General features: G+C 46.1%; 1 protein-coding gene across 1 annotated transcript in view; it reads right to left on the bottom strand.

The window, feature by feature from the left end:
- Window positions 1–221: 221 nt before the first annotated feature.
- The window catches only part of mtap (methylthioadenosine phosphorylase), a 253472-nt gene continuing 235002 nt past the window's right edge, over window positions 222–18691 (bottom strand). The window contains exons 7-8 of the mRNA XM_072516927.1: window positions 10626–10748; window positions 222–381 (exon numbers count right to left, since the gene is read on the bottom strand). Of these exons, the coding sequence (XP_072373028.1) occupies window positions 343–381; window positions 10626–10748 (162 nt within the window). The 3' untranslated portion in view covers window positions 222–342. The remainder of the gene's footprint in view (window positions 382–10625; window positions 10749–18691) is intronic.

The raw sequence follows: 18691 nt of genomic DNA on the forward strand, positions 1-18691 counted from the left end.
TATCTGACCTCAGAAATGAAAGACACAGGTTCAGATAACTTGTTGGGAAAATAATTTGCTGAAACAACTGATCTGAATTCATTGTTCTTTGGGGTCAGCAAGATTAACACATGAGAAAAACTTTTCCCCACCTGTGTAGATAAGAATAATAAATCAGGGACTAAATTGGGAATGAGAGTGGCCGACAAAGTTGTTATAAAATTTGATACCAACAATTCAGGTAGCTGTTTGATTTTTTTTTATTGATGTATATAATGACAGTAACATATTGGAAACAGGCAGTGAATATAATCACTGGTCTTGGTTGTAACGTGAGTTGAGGAGTTGAACCATCTTCCAGTTTTAATGCTTTGGCAGCATAACTGATCCTTCCTGAGAAACCTGAAAATCAAAGATGAGCATCGTTAGAACACAAAATTCTTTGAACTGACTGCAAGTAAAATTATCGTCCACTGCAACAATCACAAATCTAGGGGAAAACTTGCAACTTTAGCTAAGGCAGGAACTGACAATATCGGATTGGCATCCATAATATGGTTTGCTTAGCCTTCCTGAAAGGTAGATTGAGTGCAGATATGTAACAGGCGGCGAACCCATTGTTGCCAATTTTCTGCCCCTACCACTCCCACCCCTACTTTGAATCCCAGAGAGAAGGTCAGGCATGTTAAAAACGCTAGGTTCTGGGTTAGTGTCAGGGCATGGCAAAAATTGAAGCATTGCTTCTGGCTCTCCAAATGACTGGAAAAAAGACGATTTTAATACCAGAAACCTAAATAGGTTTACCCATGTCACTTACCACCTTGGAAGTGTCAGGGGTTTGCAACTTCATGTCTTAACCCTCTCCATTTGGCAGCAGCAGACAGCCTCACACAACTGGTGAGGTCCTTTCTAACACATGCATATCAGGTCCCAATGATATTGTTGGAATCCAACTGCAGGATGTTTTTACCAGGAGGTCTGGTGGGAAGCAATAGTGACTTTCCCAGCAAAAGCAACTTAAAGGCAAAGTGGATCAGTGCCAGCAGAGGCACGAAAATCCAAGTTTTAAAACTTTATGTTTTGCTTTCCTGGAAAAATAAAGGAGTGAAACTAGTGCTTTATTTTCTCTGAAGTTTAGATATTATTACATTGACAAAGCAACCATTTCATATACAGCAAAATATCATAAAGCAGCAGAGATGAATGACCAGTTGAGCTGTTTTTGATTAAGAAAACACCAAGCACAAATACAAAGTACAATGAAATCTTTAGCATGAGCCAGGGCTTTACAATTAAATCTATCCATGAGACAACACCTCTGACAATGCAGTATTTCTTCTGCACTGAAGTATCGGCAGATTATATACCCAATTCTGGAATGGGATTGCGCCCACCAATCTACAGTCAAAGGCGAGAATACCACGAGTTCATATTCTCTCCACAAGGGCCAGGATTTTTAGGATGGGGAGTATTAATTGTCTGGAGGTGGGACGTCTGTCCATCACCCAGGAGAAAGTCCCGCCGCAAGAGAGTGACCGGCCTTTAAAATGTTAGATGAACAAAGACTTGAAGAATGATCGGTTTCCTCACTACCTCAGTCAAGCTCAAAATCTGTCTCATTTGCACTTGTTAGAAATGACATTCATACTCAGGGACCAATCTCTGGAAACAGAAGTAGTGTGTTCAAGCCCTGCGCCTTTTCCGAATTACCAGGAATCATGGGAGCATAGTTTCCTATTGCTTCCTACACAGCAACAATGTAGCCAACCAGAGTCGACTAAACCAATCAGCACTCTTTTTAGCCTGTGGTATAAACTTCTATGATCATTCGAAATTTGGCATTTTTACGTTGTTCTGAAGAGGACCAGACAAAAAAACCCTGCAGCACATCTCACATTTAAGTGAGATTCCTCCTCTTTTCCTGGTGCAATTGACTTGTTAGGTAATGGTTCCACAGACACCAGCAATCCTCTGACACCTTCAACCACGTGGCCTTTCTCATTGTGTGAGCTTAAATAATGTGCTGAGGAGGCGAACTGACTGAGTGCCCACCTTAACTCCATTACATTATATGTGTAATTAAATAACCACATCGATCCCATTAAGAGATAATGGGCAGAATCTTCAGTTTCTGGTGACTTCAGTACCATGGCTGAAGAGGAGGTTGGAGTGATTTCCCCTGGAGAGTGGGGTGGATCAACATGTGAGATCCAGCGTTGTCCAGGTTGAATCTCATAGCGGGGCGAGCAGCAAGCGACCCGCCCTGCTCTTACCACATAGGCTCAGTCCGGATGTCATCATAAAACGGCACCCAGATAGACATTTTACACCCCGCACCCCCCCCCCATTACACCGTCCCACCAGAGGTCCTGCCTTGGTCTCACTCCTCCCCTGTGCCTAGCCTTGGTGCAGCTTGTGCTACAGGCAGCCGATATCTCTCAGTGACCGGGTGAAAGGAAGGCTAAAGCAGCATCTACTGTCCTTAAAGTCCAGGAGGGTCATCACAGAATGTACAGTGCAGAAGGAGGCCACTCGGCCCATCGAGTCTGCACCGGCTCTTGGAAAGAGCACCCTACCCAAGCCCACACCTCCACCCTATCCCCATAACCCAGTAACCCCACCCAACATTAAGGGCAATTTTGGACACTAAGGGCAATTTATCATGGCCAATCCATCTAACCTGCATATCTTTGGACTGTGGGAGGAAACCGGAGCACCCGGAGGAAACCCACGCAGACACGGGGAGAACGTGCAGACTCCGCACAGACAGTGACCCAAGCCAGGAATCGAACCTGGGACCCTGGAGCTGTGAAGCAATTGTGCTAACCACAATGCTACCGTGCTGCCCATGTCAACCTCGCCCATGCCACTTACCTACAGCTGTGGAAATGAATATTCTAAGTTCCCACTGGCGGGCATTTCATTTGGAGGGGAAACAAAATTCCTGTGTGCTGGCCTTTCAATGAGCATTAATTTTTAAAAAAAATTTAAAATAAAAATTTAGAGTACCCAATTATATTTTCCCAATTGAGGGGCAATTTAGTGTGGCCAATCCATCTAACCTGCACATCTTTGGGTTGTTGGATGAAACCCATGCAAACACGGGGAGAATGTGCAAACTCCACACGGACAGTGATCCAGGACTGGGATTCGAACCCAGGTCCTCAGTGCCATAGGCAGCAATGCTAACCATTGTGCCACGAGCCGCCCCTTCAATGAGAATTCATGAGAGACAAATGGGATTCCCGATATAGCTCCGTGGGACACTCTACTCACATTTAAGCCGGCGTGAAATTCAAGAGAACAAGATTCCAAACTAATTTCTCCGCAATCGGGAAACTGATTTTTGGCCTCCCGCCAAAACTTGCTCCCATGCCCACAGCCCATCACGATTCCCACTGCTGGTGGGAGCAGAGTACAGGAAGATTGATAAGACAAAAATGAGAACTGGACAGAAGATTTGTTCAATTTCTTCCCAGTTGAAATAATACATTAAGAGCAGAATGTAATTCCTCTTCTGGGAAAAGGCTGGCAGTTGGGGACCCTATACAAGTGGGGAGGTGTAGGCTGCAGAGACTGTCACCTTCCCGACTCCCCAGGTGAAGTCAGGCTCAGGCAGGTCATTTTGACCTGCACACTCTAGGGCAATTGAGGTCCTTAATGAGTCTCATTCTGCTGCTGCTATATCCTGGCGACGTTGCAGGATTTGGGGAAGGGTGCCTCCTGATCTGGCACCCTGTGCTCCCCCTGAGGTGTTTCCTCTCTGTAAGAATTCCCCTGCTCTCAAAATAGACCTTTGCTCCTTCTGCACAAAGGCCTGCTTGACTGGGCCTGGCATGCCCGTGCCACACACCTTTCTTCTGGGGCCTCCAACAATGCTTCTGGTCCATGGCCTGCTGCAGTACCAGCAGTGGCCATTGTTCCCAATGCGATTGCCGCCTCTGAAGAACCACCTGATTGGCTGGCAACTCTTCACGGCAGGATCTTTGCCTTGAAAGGCTCGGGAATCCTGGTGGCCGGTAGGTTTAATCCCAGAAATGGCTGTGACGGGATTGCCACTGATTGTATGGCATGCAGATAGCCATATCCGTGACCATTGAATTCAGCTCGTCCAGTGTAAAATTGCAACTGGAAATGTCCTTTGTTTGGGTACCAGATGCTGTTTGTTGACCAAAGTGACATTCACAGCACGCACAATCTTTTGAAGGGAATTAAGGCAGATGCTATGTTGGTGAAGACGGTAACTATGCATTGTGAAAGGGCATGGTAACCACGTAGACGAACAGATGTCAGTCAACACACAATGCTGATTTGACGCCAGCGAAGCCATTTCTGAGCTCTGCACTGCAACCGAGGTCCTCGCACAGCTGGACACATGTTCAGTGATAGAAAGGCCCCTGGTGAGCCTCCGCCTGCACCACCGCTAATTAAAGGAATTATCAACTATTTACAGGTTCAGAATCATAGAATTGCTATGGTACCGAAGGAGGCCATTTGGCCCATCGTCTCTGCACTGGCTTTCCAAATGAGCATTACGGCAGAGTGCCATTCCCCTGCCTTTTCCCTGCACATTGTTTCTATTCACGTGATCATCTAACGTCCCCTTGAATGCCTCGATTGAACCTGCCTCCACCACACTTCCAGGCAGTGCACTCCAGGCCCAAGAGACTGGTGTATGAAAACATATTTTCTAACATCACATTTGCTTCGTTTGCAAATCACTTTAAATCTGTGCCCTCTCATTCATGGTCCTTTTATGAGTGGAAACAGTTTCTCCCTATCTAATCTTGCCAACCCTCTCTCAATCAAATCCCCCAAGCCTTCTCATCCCTGGAACCATCCTTGTAAACCTCTCCTGCACCCTCTCCAATGCGTTCACGTCTTTCCTATAGTGTGGCTCCCAGAACTCTACACAATACTCCAGCTGAGGTCTAACTAAAGTCTTATACAAGTTCAGCATAGCCTCCTTGGTCTTCTACTCTAAGCCCCTATTAATAAAGCCCAGAATACTGCATACGTTATTAACTGCTCCCGCCACCTGTCCTGCCACTTTCAATGATCTATGCACATCTACAACCAGGTCCTTCTGCTCCTGCAACCCCTTAAGAATTGACCCCTTATTTTATATTGTCTGTCCATGTTCTTCCTACCAAAATACATCACCTCACACTTCTCCGCTTTGAACTTCATCTGCCATCTATCTGCCCACTCCACCAACTTGTCTATGTGCTTTTGAGGTTCTACACTGTCCTCTTCACAATTTATAATACTTTCAAGTTTTGCATCATCTGTATTCTTTTAAATTGTCCCTCGCACGGCGAGATATAGATCATAGAATTTACAGTGCAGAAGGAGGCCATTCGGCCCATCGAGTCTGCACCGGCCCTTAGAAAGAGCACCTTAACCATGCCCACACCTCCAACCTATCACTGTAACCCAGTAACCCCATCTATCCCCTTTTTGGACACCAAGGACAATTTAGCATGGCCAATCCACCTAACCTGCACATCTTTGGACGGTGGGAGGAAGCCGGAGGAAACCCATGAAGACACGGGGAGAACGTGCAGACTCCGCACAGACAGTGACCCAAGCCGGGAATCGAACCTGGGACCCTGGAGCTGTGAAGCAACAGTGTTGACCACTGTGCTACCGTGCCACCCATTAATATCTATCAGGAAAAGCAAGGATCCTAATACTGACCCTTGGGGAATACCACCACAATCCTTCCTCCAGCCCGAAAAATATATATTGACCATTATTCTCTGCTTTCTATTATTCAGCCAACTTGGTACCCATGTTGCTACTGTCCCTTTATTCATGAGCTATAGCTTTTCTCAAGTCTGTTGTGTGGCACTGTAGTGAATGCCTTCTGAAAGTCCATGTAAATCACATCAATAGCATTACCCTCAACAACCCATTCTGTTACCTCTTCAAAATACTCCAACAAGTTAAACATGATTTCCCCTTTAGAAGTCCATGCTGATTCTTGTTAATCAACCCACATTTTCCATGTGACTACTAATTTTATCCTGAACATTTTATTATGAAAGCTTCTCCTCCACTAATGTTAAACAGACTGGCCAGGTAATGCTGGTTAATTTGTTCTGGCTGTTGCTTCAATTTTTGGAAGAATTTGATGCTTTCTATAGTTGTTTTAAGTTAATAAAATGTGTATCCATGTGCTGATGGAGCTTTTGCTGACAAGGCTTCTGCACAAATTAGTTCCTCCCAATCAAGGATGCATGTCTTGGCATTCCCCTAGGAATACTGCATGACTGAGAATGAACAGATGTCACGCAGAGCAGGACAGACTGCTGGAAGAGGGAGGAGGACAAGGTTCTCAGCAGAAGGCTAGATTTATCTAGGTTGTTCAGGGAGAAATTCTGCTGCCCGAGTGTGATAAGGCCAGGGGAGTCCAACAAGCTTCTTAAAAGTCCTTTATTTCAGCAAATGCATCATACAGTCACAGGACCTGGTTACCTTTCACTGGGTCCTCATTCCTCTTTAGCTGGCTCTACAGCTGCCTGCCTTTTTGTGCTTGTGCTGGGTTAACTCAGTCCAATTGAGCACGGGGAACAATCATCCCCAGCTGGATGAGTCCTGTGCAGGTTACTACAGGTTATTACACCGAGCCTCAGTAAGGAAACTGTGTGTGAAATATTGTGCGTCAATAAGGACTGAAATCTGCTACCTAATGCAGCCATAACTTAAAACAAGGCAAGGGCTCCCTTGCCAATGGCTTTGAAGGTGACCCTGATGATGAACTTGGAGTTGGAGATATTGCAACATAATTTTGCTGGCCACAGTTGAAAAAGGCAGGTCACAGATTCGCTATTCAAATGAGGCTTAACGATATATCCTGTTTCTTGTCAGAGAGAAGCAGGTGGAGTGAATGGCTTTGTGAAGAGAGCAATCTTTCCCATGGTGCGGGGTGCACTGACCGCTTGTAGGAGTCACCTTTCAACAATTTCCTATACTTGAGCCAAAAGGAATTCCACTCCCTCAGCATCCAGCTGGTGTGTGACTACTGACAGGAAATCATGGGCGTCAATGCCTGGTATCCCGCCAACAGCCTTCAGGCATTTCAGCTAACAAGGCAAACCAAAGGATAATTTTTGGACAACAAATGCTATCATGACAACATGACTGATGACCCCAGTGCACAATCCTCCGCTTGTATGCAATGAATGCTACGCTGTCACACAACATGTGATAAAGCAGACCACTGGCTTGTTGAAACAATGCATGTGCTGCCTGGACAGCACCCGTGAAACCTTGCAATCATTGGAAGAGGGGGTGCCAAGGTTTGTGGGTTGTTACAAAAACCTTTTCATTGTGAGGGGACAGCCATCGCCACCGGCTATATGGTGAGAAGCTCAGGAGCATAAGCATAAAGAAGGGGGAGCAGGCGGAAGTGAAAATCAGGAAGCAACTTAGACGGTGCTTTTCTGATTGGGCTGCTCATGAGGAACTCGTACAAATGCAATAGCAGTAAACACAACCCTAATTCCCCTTTTATCAACAAGCCTGCAGTGACAGAGACGACTAATCAGGTAGTCTCAATGTCAATGACAAATAAATCCAGAGGTTTCTCACATTTGTTGATGGTGAGGATGAAGGAAACAGGGTGAAGAAATCATCTTTGCTTTCCGGGATGAGCCTGGAATAATGAGCAGTTTTGGCTGATGCAAACGAGACCCATAGTGGATCTGGCAATGAATGGCTAAACTAGTTGTTAGCCACATTCGTTCAAATAGGAGTCCCTTGAACTAAGGGAGTGGAGATGAGGGCTGTACCATGGGGAATGGACAGGGAAAGCAGCAGTAATGTATTTAATGTGGACTAGGACATCAAACGTGGAGGTGAGGGTGTTTGAGCACAACAGTAGTTGCAGCTTCATGGTGGACAAAGAGCCGGAGGTTAGCCGGTTGGGGTTTTGAGAGTGCAGTTGTGAGTGAACCGGGAGAGTGAATTCTCACAGAATGGACACAGAAGGCAGCGATCGGAGATGGTCTTATCTGTAACTGTTATGATGAAAAGATGCTTTCCAATCCCCCAAAATGCAAAAAAAGTTTAAAAAATAAAACTGGATGCAGTGTTCAGCAAACTGTCCTTTGACCTCTGGGGCCTAGGTTCAAATTCAACCTTTGGTGCTGACTCAATTTAATTGCTGCACAAAATCTGCTTCAACAGTTCCGAACTGGCATCCTGTGTATAAGCAGATGGTATAAACTCCCCATATTTTGAAACCACATTCCTGATCTAATTCGGAAAGGGTATAAAAGGATGTTGGGTGTGATAAATAGAAAAAGTAAAGCTGGTGCAGTATAAATTAGTCTGCACCATTCAGCAATCACATTTATTGAAGGTTTCACCTTCTTGAAATTTCTCGCCGATGAACAGCTTTTCACAAGTATCAACTGTTGGTTCAATATATTAGATTTTCACTGCAACGCATCGAATTTACAGTGCAGAAGGAGGCCATTCAGCCCATCGAGTCTGCACTGGCCCTTGGAAAGAGCACCTACTTAAGCCCACGCCGCCACCCTATCTTCGTAACCCAGTAACACCACCTAACCCCTTTCGAACACTAAGGACAATTTATCATGGCCAATCCACCTAACCTGCACATCTTTGGACTGTGGGAGGAAACCGGAGCACCCGGAGGAAACCCGCGCAGGCACGGGGAGAACGTGCAGACTCCACACAGCCAGTGACCCAAGCCAGGAATCGAACATGGGACTCTGGAGCTGTGATGCAACTGTGCAAACCACTGTGCTACCGTGCTGCCCCCTAATTAATTTGGTTTTCATCTCATTTATCTCCTGTCGATGTAGTTTGGAAGGTTGACACACAGTTTTTGTCCTTCAAAGGATAATATTTACAATACGTTTCACGACAATTTCCTCCATGTGTAACAAAATGGTAAATGTGTTGTTTAAAGTGTTTTGATTTCATTATAAAAGGCCCAGAGGGGAAACCTCTAATTTTGGAGCAGGGTGAGCTTTTGTTTTGGTGTTTGCCAATGGATGTGGTGGTGCGCAAATGAATTTCTCCCCCATGAAGAAGTGTGCAAAGAGTGTAACATTAAATCACATAAATGTCACATTCATTCCTTTCAAATTATAAGTTGCTTTTGGAATGCCTTTTCTTCTGGGATTACACAACCACAATGATTTTAAGAATAACCAATGATGACGTCTTTTCAATTTGTTTCTAAAATGTGGCACATGGAGCCCCAAAACAGCCATCCAAGACAGATAAATTGACATTTTACAGGTAACATCCTGGGGGTTACCATTGATCAGAAACTGAACTGGACTAGCCACATTAATTCTGTGGTTACCAGGGCAGGTCAAAGGCAATCCTACGGCGAGTAACTCACCTCCTGACCCCCTCCCCCAAAGTCTGTCCACCATCTACAAGACACAAGTCAGGAGTATAATGAAACATTCTCCACTTGCCTGCACTGGTGCAGCTCCAACAACATTCAAGAAGCTCAACACCATCCAGGACAAAGCAGCTGCTTGATTGCTCCCCCTTCCGCAAACATTCAAACTCGCCACTACCGAAGAACAGTGACAGCCATGTGTGCCATCTACAAGATGCACTGCAGTAACTCACCAAGTTTCCTTAGTCACCACCTTCCAAACCCACGACCACTACCATCTGGAAGGACAAGAGCAGCAGATACCTGGGAAGCCCACCACCTGGAGGTTCCCCTCCAAGTCACTCACCACCCTGACTTGGAAATATATCGCCGTTCCTTCACTGTTGCTGGGTCAAAATCCTGGAACTCCCTCCCTAACAGCACTGTGGGTGTACCTATACCTCAAGAACTGCAACGGTTCAAGAAAACAACTCACCACCACCTTCTGAAGGGCAACTAGGGACTGGACAATAAACCAGCGATGCTCACATCCCGGAAATTAATTTAAAATATTTTTAGGCCCTCGGTGCTTTCCGATGTACAGGTGAGCTTTTACTGATGGACTTTCCCTACAATTAGTGTGTGCACAGGGCTCAGTGCACTCTGTCAATAGCATTTCTAGCTCTTTCCGTACAAGACAAAAGGAAATATCGGAGAGGAATGCAGGACACTTGAGCAAGTTCTAAACTGGAGAATTAATTCTTAAAATGTTTGACATTCTTATAATTTTCAGCATCAGGGGAAGTTCCACAGTTGGTACTGGTTGCCAACCTTTTGGTTTACAAAACTATGCAGGCTGCAAATCTAAAATTAAAACAAAGAATGCTGTAAATATAAAGTGGGGGCAATTTTCCAACTCTGGATTTGTGACAGGGACCCTCACCAGCCAAGAGACAAAGTGGCCATTCTGATATGCACGGCCTGTGATTTGCTGACCATTTAAAAGATTTAAAAAACAATGTCGTGTGCACCTGAATTTCTGATACACAGTTGAATTACAGCAGAGACTTTCTGGATTAAAGCAAGATTATACAAACTTAGACAATCACAGTTGTAGCTGTACAGGCTCTGTTTTATGCATCAAACAAGACCAAAGTTTTGGGCCGCTTGTCATACAACTGAAGAATGGGGTTTACACGCAGTCACGATACACGATACAGATGCATTTGCATTGTGATCTATGACAGCGCTGTTCGGTTGTGTTTCCAAAACTTACTCTCAAACTCTTGATGCACTCTGACCAATTCATGGATGCGACCTGTGGAATTGCAGTGAGAAGAATGCTCAAAGCCTTGTTTGCATTCTCCTTCATTATTTTGAGGACCTTTTCCACAGAGACCTGTAATTTAAATGACAAAAAAAGTCATTAGTTCTCCTCACTGGAAATAATTTCCTGACTCATTCAAATCCATGGTGGAGTTCTTCTGTACATTGTGTCTGGCAAAATTATAAACACTTTGCAAAAGCAGTTTCTGATTTCTACATAAAATGCCAAAAGGGAATTATTCCCATCCCCTCCCCCCCCAAATTACTTCCTCTGAACAAACATGATCCTTGGGTAACACAGAAACAAACAGATTGCTTGAGTATTGTAAGTAACTAAGATATAATATTCACATCATAACACTCGACAAACCAGATTTTTTGGGGGGGTTGTGTTATTTCAGGTTTCACAATGTTGCAAGCTAATGTTGATGCTCCACCCATTAGTACTTTGCTTTGATATGAAATGAAAGTAGAGTATTCAGTCATAGTTGATACCAAACGTATAGTTTCCTGCTGAACTGCATGCAAATAGAACTTTCACCTCTGACTCAGAAGGGCAAGAGCTCAAGTCATATTTGTGAACCTGAATACGTAGCATGGGCAAATACTTCAATGAAGTGCTGACGTAGTGTTTCATTGCCAGGGCATAGTTTGTATTTCAATTGAGATATTAAAATAAGGTACCATGCTCTGGTGATCTCGGTAGAATCAGGTAAATCCCATGGCATTATTTGAAGAGGAGCAAAATGTTTTCCCAACAGTGCTCCCTCGATCAATCCCACCGACCCACATTAAACGGTCAGTCATGCTGATTTGCTGTCGGAAAAGTATTTGCTATGTTTGCTTCCTGAACGATAGTGACTGAACATCAAAGGAAAAGTCATTGAATATGTAGTATCAGGGTGGAGGATTACATGGGATATATGGCACAGAAAGAGGTCATTTTGGTCCTTTTATTCAACTCTAAGCCTCTTCCTATTTTTCCTCATTTACCATCATTATTACCTATTCCAGTGCTTTTCCAACTTTTCTCCCGGGATCCACTTGTGCCAACTGGCTGATCTTTGAGACCCACACCACGTTCGCTTACCCAGTCTATCCTGAGCCAAGGCAGTGTTCGTGACACTACCTTGCTCCAGGCAACGGAGGGAAAGAAAATCATCTAGTTTTCCTGTTCTTAATCCCCATCTAGTAGCTCCTGATGCATTGAATTTATATCAGCATTGAGTGATGACAGGTTCAGACATGCATGTGGTGTCCACTTATCTATAAACGTTCACTGTCCAGGGTCACTCATGAAGACTAGTCACTCATGAGAAATATTGGAGGGCCGACAACAATTGTGAATCTGCATTCATTAGAGGACATATCTCAAGGAAACAATACTGAGGAGAGGAGAACAAAGAACAGATATCACTGTGAGAGAGCCATATGTGGTTCTTGTAAATAAACCAGCCATAAATCTGAAGTTGGTGACATGAAAATCCTGATTTATAATTGGATGAAATGCAATTCCATTACTTGATGCAAGTTTATTCAACTTCAAAGTACACTATTAGAAACAAGTTAATCAATATTGATGAATGCTGATATTAAAACTGCCCCACAACCCACTAGTAAACTAACTATTTTGATTGTCATTAATCAGACAGGATGGACATTGAAAAAAGTTCTCTCATATATTAATTGTTTTCTCAGATATTCAATTGTGGCATTCTGATGTATTCATGTCTTCCCAACCAGAAAACATACCATTGCAGTCACTTAGTGGAGATTGATGATTCCAATAATTTATGATGTGGAGATGCCGGTGTTGGACTGGGGTGAGCACAGTAAGAAGTCTTACAACACCAAGTTAAAGTCCAACAGGTTTGTTTGGAATCATTAGCTTTTGAAGCGCAGCTCCTTCCTCAGGTGAGTGGATGTACTCACCTCGTGAAGGAGCTGCGCTCCGAAAGCTAGTGATTCCAAACAGACCTGTTGGACTTTAACTTCTAACTGTGTCCAATAATTTAGCTCTTGCTGCAAAGGCAGCTGACTGCCTCCCACTGAAGGTGACTCCACTGTTTAAGTATGATGCCACTGTTTAAAAAAGGAGGTAGACAAAAGGTGCGTAACTATAGGCTGGTTAGCTTAACTTCTGTATTGGGGAAAATACTTGAATCTGTCGTTAAGGAAGAAATAGCGAGACATCTGGATAGAAATTGTCCCATTGGGCAGATGCAGCATGGGTTTATGAAAGGCAGGCAATGTTTGACTAATTTAGGGGAATTCTTTGAGGATATTACGAGCGCGGTGGACAACGGGGAACTGGTGGGTGTGGTGTATCTGGATTTCCAGAAGGCATTCGACAAGGTGCCGCACAAAAGACTGCTGCATAAGATATAGGCGCACAGCATTATGGATAATATATTAGCATGGGTAAAGGATTGATTAATTGACAGAAAGCAAAGAGTGGGCGTGGGTAATCATTGGCTAGTGGTGTGCCTCAGGGATCAGTGTTGCGTCCGCAATTGTTTGCAATTTACATAGATGATCTGGAGTTGGGGGACCAAGTGTAATGTGTCAACGTTTGCAGATGACACTAAGATGAGTAGTAGAGCCAAGTGTGCAAAGCACACTAAGGTATGCAGAGGGATATAGACAGTTTAAGTGAATGGGCAAGAGTCTGGCAGATGGACTTCAATGTTTATAAATGTGAGGTCATCCATTTTGGTAGGAATAACAGCAAAATGGACTATTATTTAAATGATAAAAAAATTGTGGTATGCTGCTGTGCAGAGGGGCCTGGGTGTCCTTGCGCATGAATCACAAAAAGTTGGTTTGCAGGTGCAGCAAGTAATTAAGAAGGCAAATGGAATTTTGACCTTCATTGCTAGAGGGATGGAGTTTAAAAACAGGGAGGTTATTGTTGCAGCTATATAGGGTGCTGGTGAGGCCACACCTGGAGCACTGTGTACCTTTTTAATCTCCTTACTTGAGAAAGGATGTCCTAGCACTGGAGGGGGTGCAGAGGAGATTCACTAGGTTGATTCCAGAGTTGAGAGGATTAGCTTATGATGAGAGACTAAGTAGACTGGGACTATACTCATTGGAATTTGGAAGAATGAGGGGGGATCTTATCGAAGCATGTAAAATTATGAAGGGAATAGACAGAATAGAAACAGGGAGGTTGTTTCCACTGGTGGGTGAAACTAGAACTAGAGGGCATATTCCTTGTCCAGTGAAGCAGTTGAGGCTACCTCGTTGAATACTTTTAAGGCAAACGTAGATAGATTTTTGAATAGTAAAGGAATTAAAGGTTACGGTGAGCTTGCGGGTAAATGGAGCTGAGCCCACAAAAAGATCAGCCATGATCTTATTGAATGGCGATGCAGGCTCAATGGGCCAGATGGCCTACTCCTGCTCCTAGTTCGTATGTTCTCGAAGCTGGAGGGCCAATTAGAGGCCTTCCAACTTGAAAAGATCAGCAGGCTGTAATAGGGGAAATGGAGGGAGAGGGTGCTTCAGGATGGAATTCCCACCTCAGAATAAACAAAAACCTCTATCTTGCACCAGGTTACCACTGTCGGTGGGGAGGGGAGGGGAGTGGGAGTGAGTCGCTCCACAGGGCAGCCTGCAGCTGCTGCTCTCTCCAGGTGGGGAGGGAGGGCCTGGAGTGCTGGCTGCCCTAGTCTGCTGTCAGTAGGCTGTCACTAGGCATCTCAACTGTCCCTTGCTGGCTGCAGGAAGCCAACTCTGCCTGGGAAACTCCAGTGACACACAAAACTCCACTCATCCAAGAACTCTATCCTTACTGACCTCCACTAATTTTCTGGCCTCTGGCATGTTGATTTCAAAATCGGCATCCTCATCTTCAAATCCCTCCATGGTTTTGTTCTTCTGCAATTTCTTTCAGAATTACATCCCTGGCCACACCCACTGCTCTCCTGTATGGCCAATTGTGTGCTCCTTTTCTTTCTACTCAACCACTGATAGCAAAGATTTCAGTCATAAGTTTTATACTATTCTCCTTCCTTTTAAAGTGTAAAATAATTGGAAGAAACACATTTGTTACACTTAATAGCTGACCCAATCTTTATCAAATTAGATGAATGTAGGTATTATGTCCAATATTTACGTTAAAAGAAAACTTAAATTGTCGCAAAATATGTTTGATGTTTTTCCTTTAGAAAAAACTCCACAAATGCAATTGTGTCTTGACCCCAAATGAAATAAAATATATCATGCTTTTTTAAAAATACATTTATGAGATGTGGGTATCGCTGGTTAGGCCAACATTTATTGCCCATCCCGAGTTGCCCTTCAGAAGGTGGTGGTGAGCTGCCTTCTTGAACCGCTGCAGTCCTTGAGGTGTAGGTACACCCACTGCGCTGTTAAGGAGGGAGTTCCAGGATGTTGCCCCAACAACAGTGAAAGAACGGCGACATACTTCCAAGTCGGGGTGGTGAGTGACTTGGGAGGGAAGTCTCCAGGTGGTGGGGTTCCCAGGTATCTGCTGCTCTTGTTCTTTTAGATGGTAGTGGTCATGGGTTTTGAAGGTGAACCATATTATTACTCTGTACTCATGCATACAGTACTCAAAATTCAAAACTAACCAGCTCCCGTGTAAATGAGCCAAAGTATTCATTGGGCTGAATCTTGTGCCGCCCCCGGGAATGGGGAATGAGGCGGGCACGGGCACCTAATTCAGTTGGGGGGGGGGGAGAATGTCATCTTCCCAACAATGGGATGAACATTGGTTATTAAGTTGGCAGCAGATTAAAAATGAATAGTGTGTCATGAGGACCAGCGACGGCAACCTATTTTTAATACATGTCATGCATGTTCATTGAAATGTGGTTTCATAGATTAAACTGCACTTTTACAATTGAATATGCAAAAAGAGAAACATCCCTCCAGATTGACAACTGGTGCAAAATGGCGTGCTCCAGGTGAAGTGGTCTTCCTGGTGCACTTGGACTGAGTCGGAGCTGCTTTTCTTGCACTGGGAGTTTTGTTGAACCAGGGGTGAGCATTTTTTTTAATAAACAATTTTATTGAGGTATTTTTGGCATATAAAACAATGACATTGTATAGTACTGTACAAAAAGAAAAGCAAATAACGCATAGTACAAACCACAACTCAATTCTCGCAAGGACCTGCCTAAACCACCCCCTACTCTACCCTAGCCCCCCCCCCCCCCCCCCCAGCTGATGGTTAATTCTCCGCGAAGAAGTCAATGAATGGCTGCCACCTCCGGGCGAACCCCGATAGTGAACCTCTCAAGGCGAACGTAACTTTCTCTAGGCCGAGAAACCTCGCCATGTCCGATAGCCATACTTCGGTCTTCGAGGGCCTTGAGTCCCTCCATGCCAACAGTATTCGTCGCCGGGCTACCAGGGAAGCAAAGGCCAAGACGTCGGCCTGCTTCTCCTCCTGGACTCCCGGGTCCTCCGACACCCCAAAGATTGCCACCTCAGGACTCATTACCACCCCAGTTTTCAAAACCCGGGACATGATGTCCGTGAATCCCTCCCAATACCCCCCGAGTTTAGGGCATGACCAGAACATGTGCGTGTGATTAGCCGGCCCTCCGCCGCATCTAGCACACTTGTCTTCCAGCCCGAAGAATTTACTCATCTGGGCCACTGTCATGTGGGCTCAGTGCACGACCTTAAACTGGATCAGACTGAGCCTGGCGCATGTTGCGGTCGTGTTTACTCTGCTCAGAGCTTCTGCCCAAATACCGTCCCTCCATTCCCCCCCCCCCCCCCCCCACCCGCCCCGAGCACCTCCTCTCCCTTAAGCTTCAGGTCCTCAGTCTGTGTATCCTCTGCTCCCATTAGTTCTTTGTAAATATCTGAGACTCTACCCTCACCTACCTCTCCCCTCGATACTACCCTGTCTTGCCTCCGGTTTGGCGGGAGGCGTGGGAAGGACGGCACCAGTCTGCGCACAAAATCCCGCAACTGTAAGTATCTAAAGTCATTCCCTCCAGCCAGCCCAAACTTCTCCTCCAATGCCCTCATGCTCGGGAAGCACCCGTCCAAGAACAGATCAACCACCCTCGCAATACCCGCCCTCCGCCACAGTCGATACCCACCGTCCATGTTCCCCGGGGCAAATCGGTGATTGCCGCAGATCCACACCGATGCTCTCACTTCCCCTATGTGCCTCCTCCACTGGCCCCAGATCCGAAGAGCCGCTACCACTATAGGGCTGGTAGAGCATCGCGCCGGCGGGAGCGGCAGAGGCGCCGTAACCAGGGCTGCCAAACTGGAGCCCCTGCACGAAGCAGCCTCCACCCGCTCCCAAACCGACCCCGTGCCCACCATCCATTTCCTGATCATCGCTATGTTGGCCGCCCAGTAGTAGTGACTGAAGTTCGGCAACGCCAACCCCCTTCCCTTCTGTTCCTTTTGAGCATCACCTTCCTCACCCGCGGGGACTTCCCCACCCAGACAAATCTCAGGATAATTTTATTCAGCCTCTTAAAGAAGGACCTCGGGATGAAAATGGGGAGACACTGAAATACGAACAAGAATCTCGGGAGAATCGTCATCTTAATAAACTGCACCCTCCCTGTTAGTGACAACAGGAGCGCATCCCAACTCGTCCCTCTCTTGCTCCACCAACCGGGACAAGTTTAGCTTATGCAACTTGCCCCAGTTCCGTGCCACCTGTATCCCCAAGTATCTGAAGCTTTCTCCTACCAGCCTGAACGGCAACCCCTTCAGCCTACTCTCCTGCCCCCCCGCCTGAATTACGAACAACTCGCTCTTAGCCATGTTCAATTTATATCCTGAAAACCGGCCAAATTCCCTCAGGGTTTCCATGATTCCGTCCATCCCCGGCATTGGGTCCGATACAGATAACAGCAGGTCATCCGTGTATAACGAGACTTTATGTTCCACTCTCTCTCTCTCTCTTCCCCCCCCCCCCCCTCCCCCCCCCCCAAACCCGGACCAGTCCATTCCAGTCCCTTGAAGCTCTCAGAGCAATTGCCAGGGGCTCTATGGCCAGCGCGAACAGCAGTGGGGAGGGCAACCCTGTCTTGTCCCGCGTTGCAGTCTGAAGTAATCTGATGTCGTCCTATTCGTCCTTACACTAGCCTCTGGCGCCTGATACAACAGCCTAACCCAGTCAACGAACCCCTCCCCGAACCCAAACCGTCCCAGCAGCTCCCACAGATAATCCCACTCGACCCGGTCAAAAGCCTTTTCTGCATTCATAGCTACCACTATCTCTGCCTCCCTGCTCTCCGGGGGCATCAGAATCACATTAAGCAGCCTCCTTAGATTGGCCACCAGTTGCCTACCCTTTACGAACCCGGTTTGGTCCTCCGCAATTACATCCGGTACGCAGTCCTCAATTCTAGTCACCAAGATCTTGGACAGCAATTTAGCGTCTACGTTGGTCAAAGAGATCGGCCTGTAAGACCCACACGCCTCCGGGTCTTTATCCCGTTTCAGAATAAGCAAAATAGTGGCCTGCGACATCATCGGGGGGTAAAACCCCTCTGTCTCTTGCCTCGTTAAAAACCCTGACCAGCACCGGCCCCACTACCTCGGCAAACTTTTTATAAAACTCCACCGGATACCCATCCGGCCGCGGGTCTTTACCCGACTGCATGGCCTTCAGGCCCCCCAATACGTCTTTGATCCTGACCAGGGCCCCCAGTCGGTCTAGCACCCCCCTACCCACTCTTGGGAAGGTCACTCCGTCCAGGAATCGCCTCATCCACTCCGGTCCCCTGGGGGTTCCGATGTGTATAGCTTACTATAAAAGTCCCTAAACATCTTGTTCAGCCCTGCCGGGTCCCCCACCAGATTTCCCTCCCCATCCGCTATCCTTCCTATCTCCCTAGCCGCTTCTCTCTTCCTTAGTTGTTGCGCAAGCATTCTGCTGGCCTTCTCCCCATGCTCATATATCGCGCCTTTTGCCTTTCTAAGCTGCTCTACAGCCTTGCCTGTAGTCAGCACCCCGAACCCGGCCTGCAGCCTCTGTCGTTTCCTGAGTAACTCTGGCCTCGG

This window comes from Scyliorhinus torazame, chromosome 9, assembly GCF_047496885.1.
Source record: "Scyliorhinus torazame isolate Kashiwa2021f chromosome 9, sScyTor2.1, whole genome shotgun sequence".
Classification (NCBI taxonomy): domain Eukaryota; kingdom Metazoa; phylum Chordata; class Chondrichthyes; order Carcharhiniformes; family Scyliorhinidae; genus Scyliorhinus; species Scyliorhinus torazame.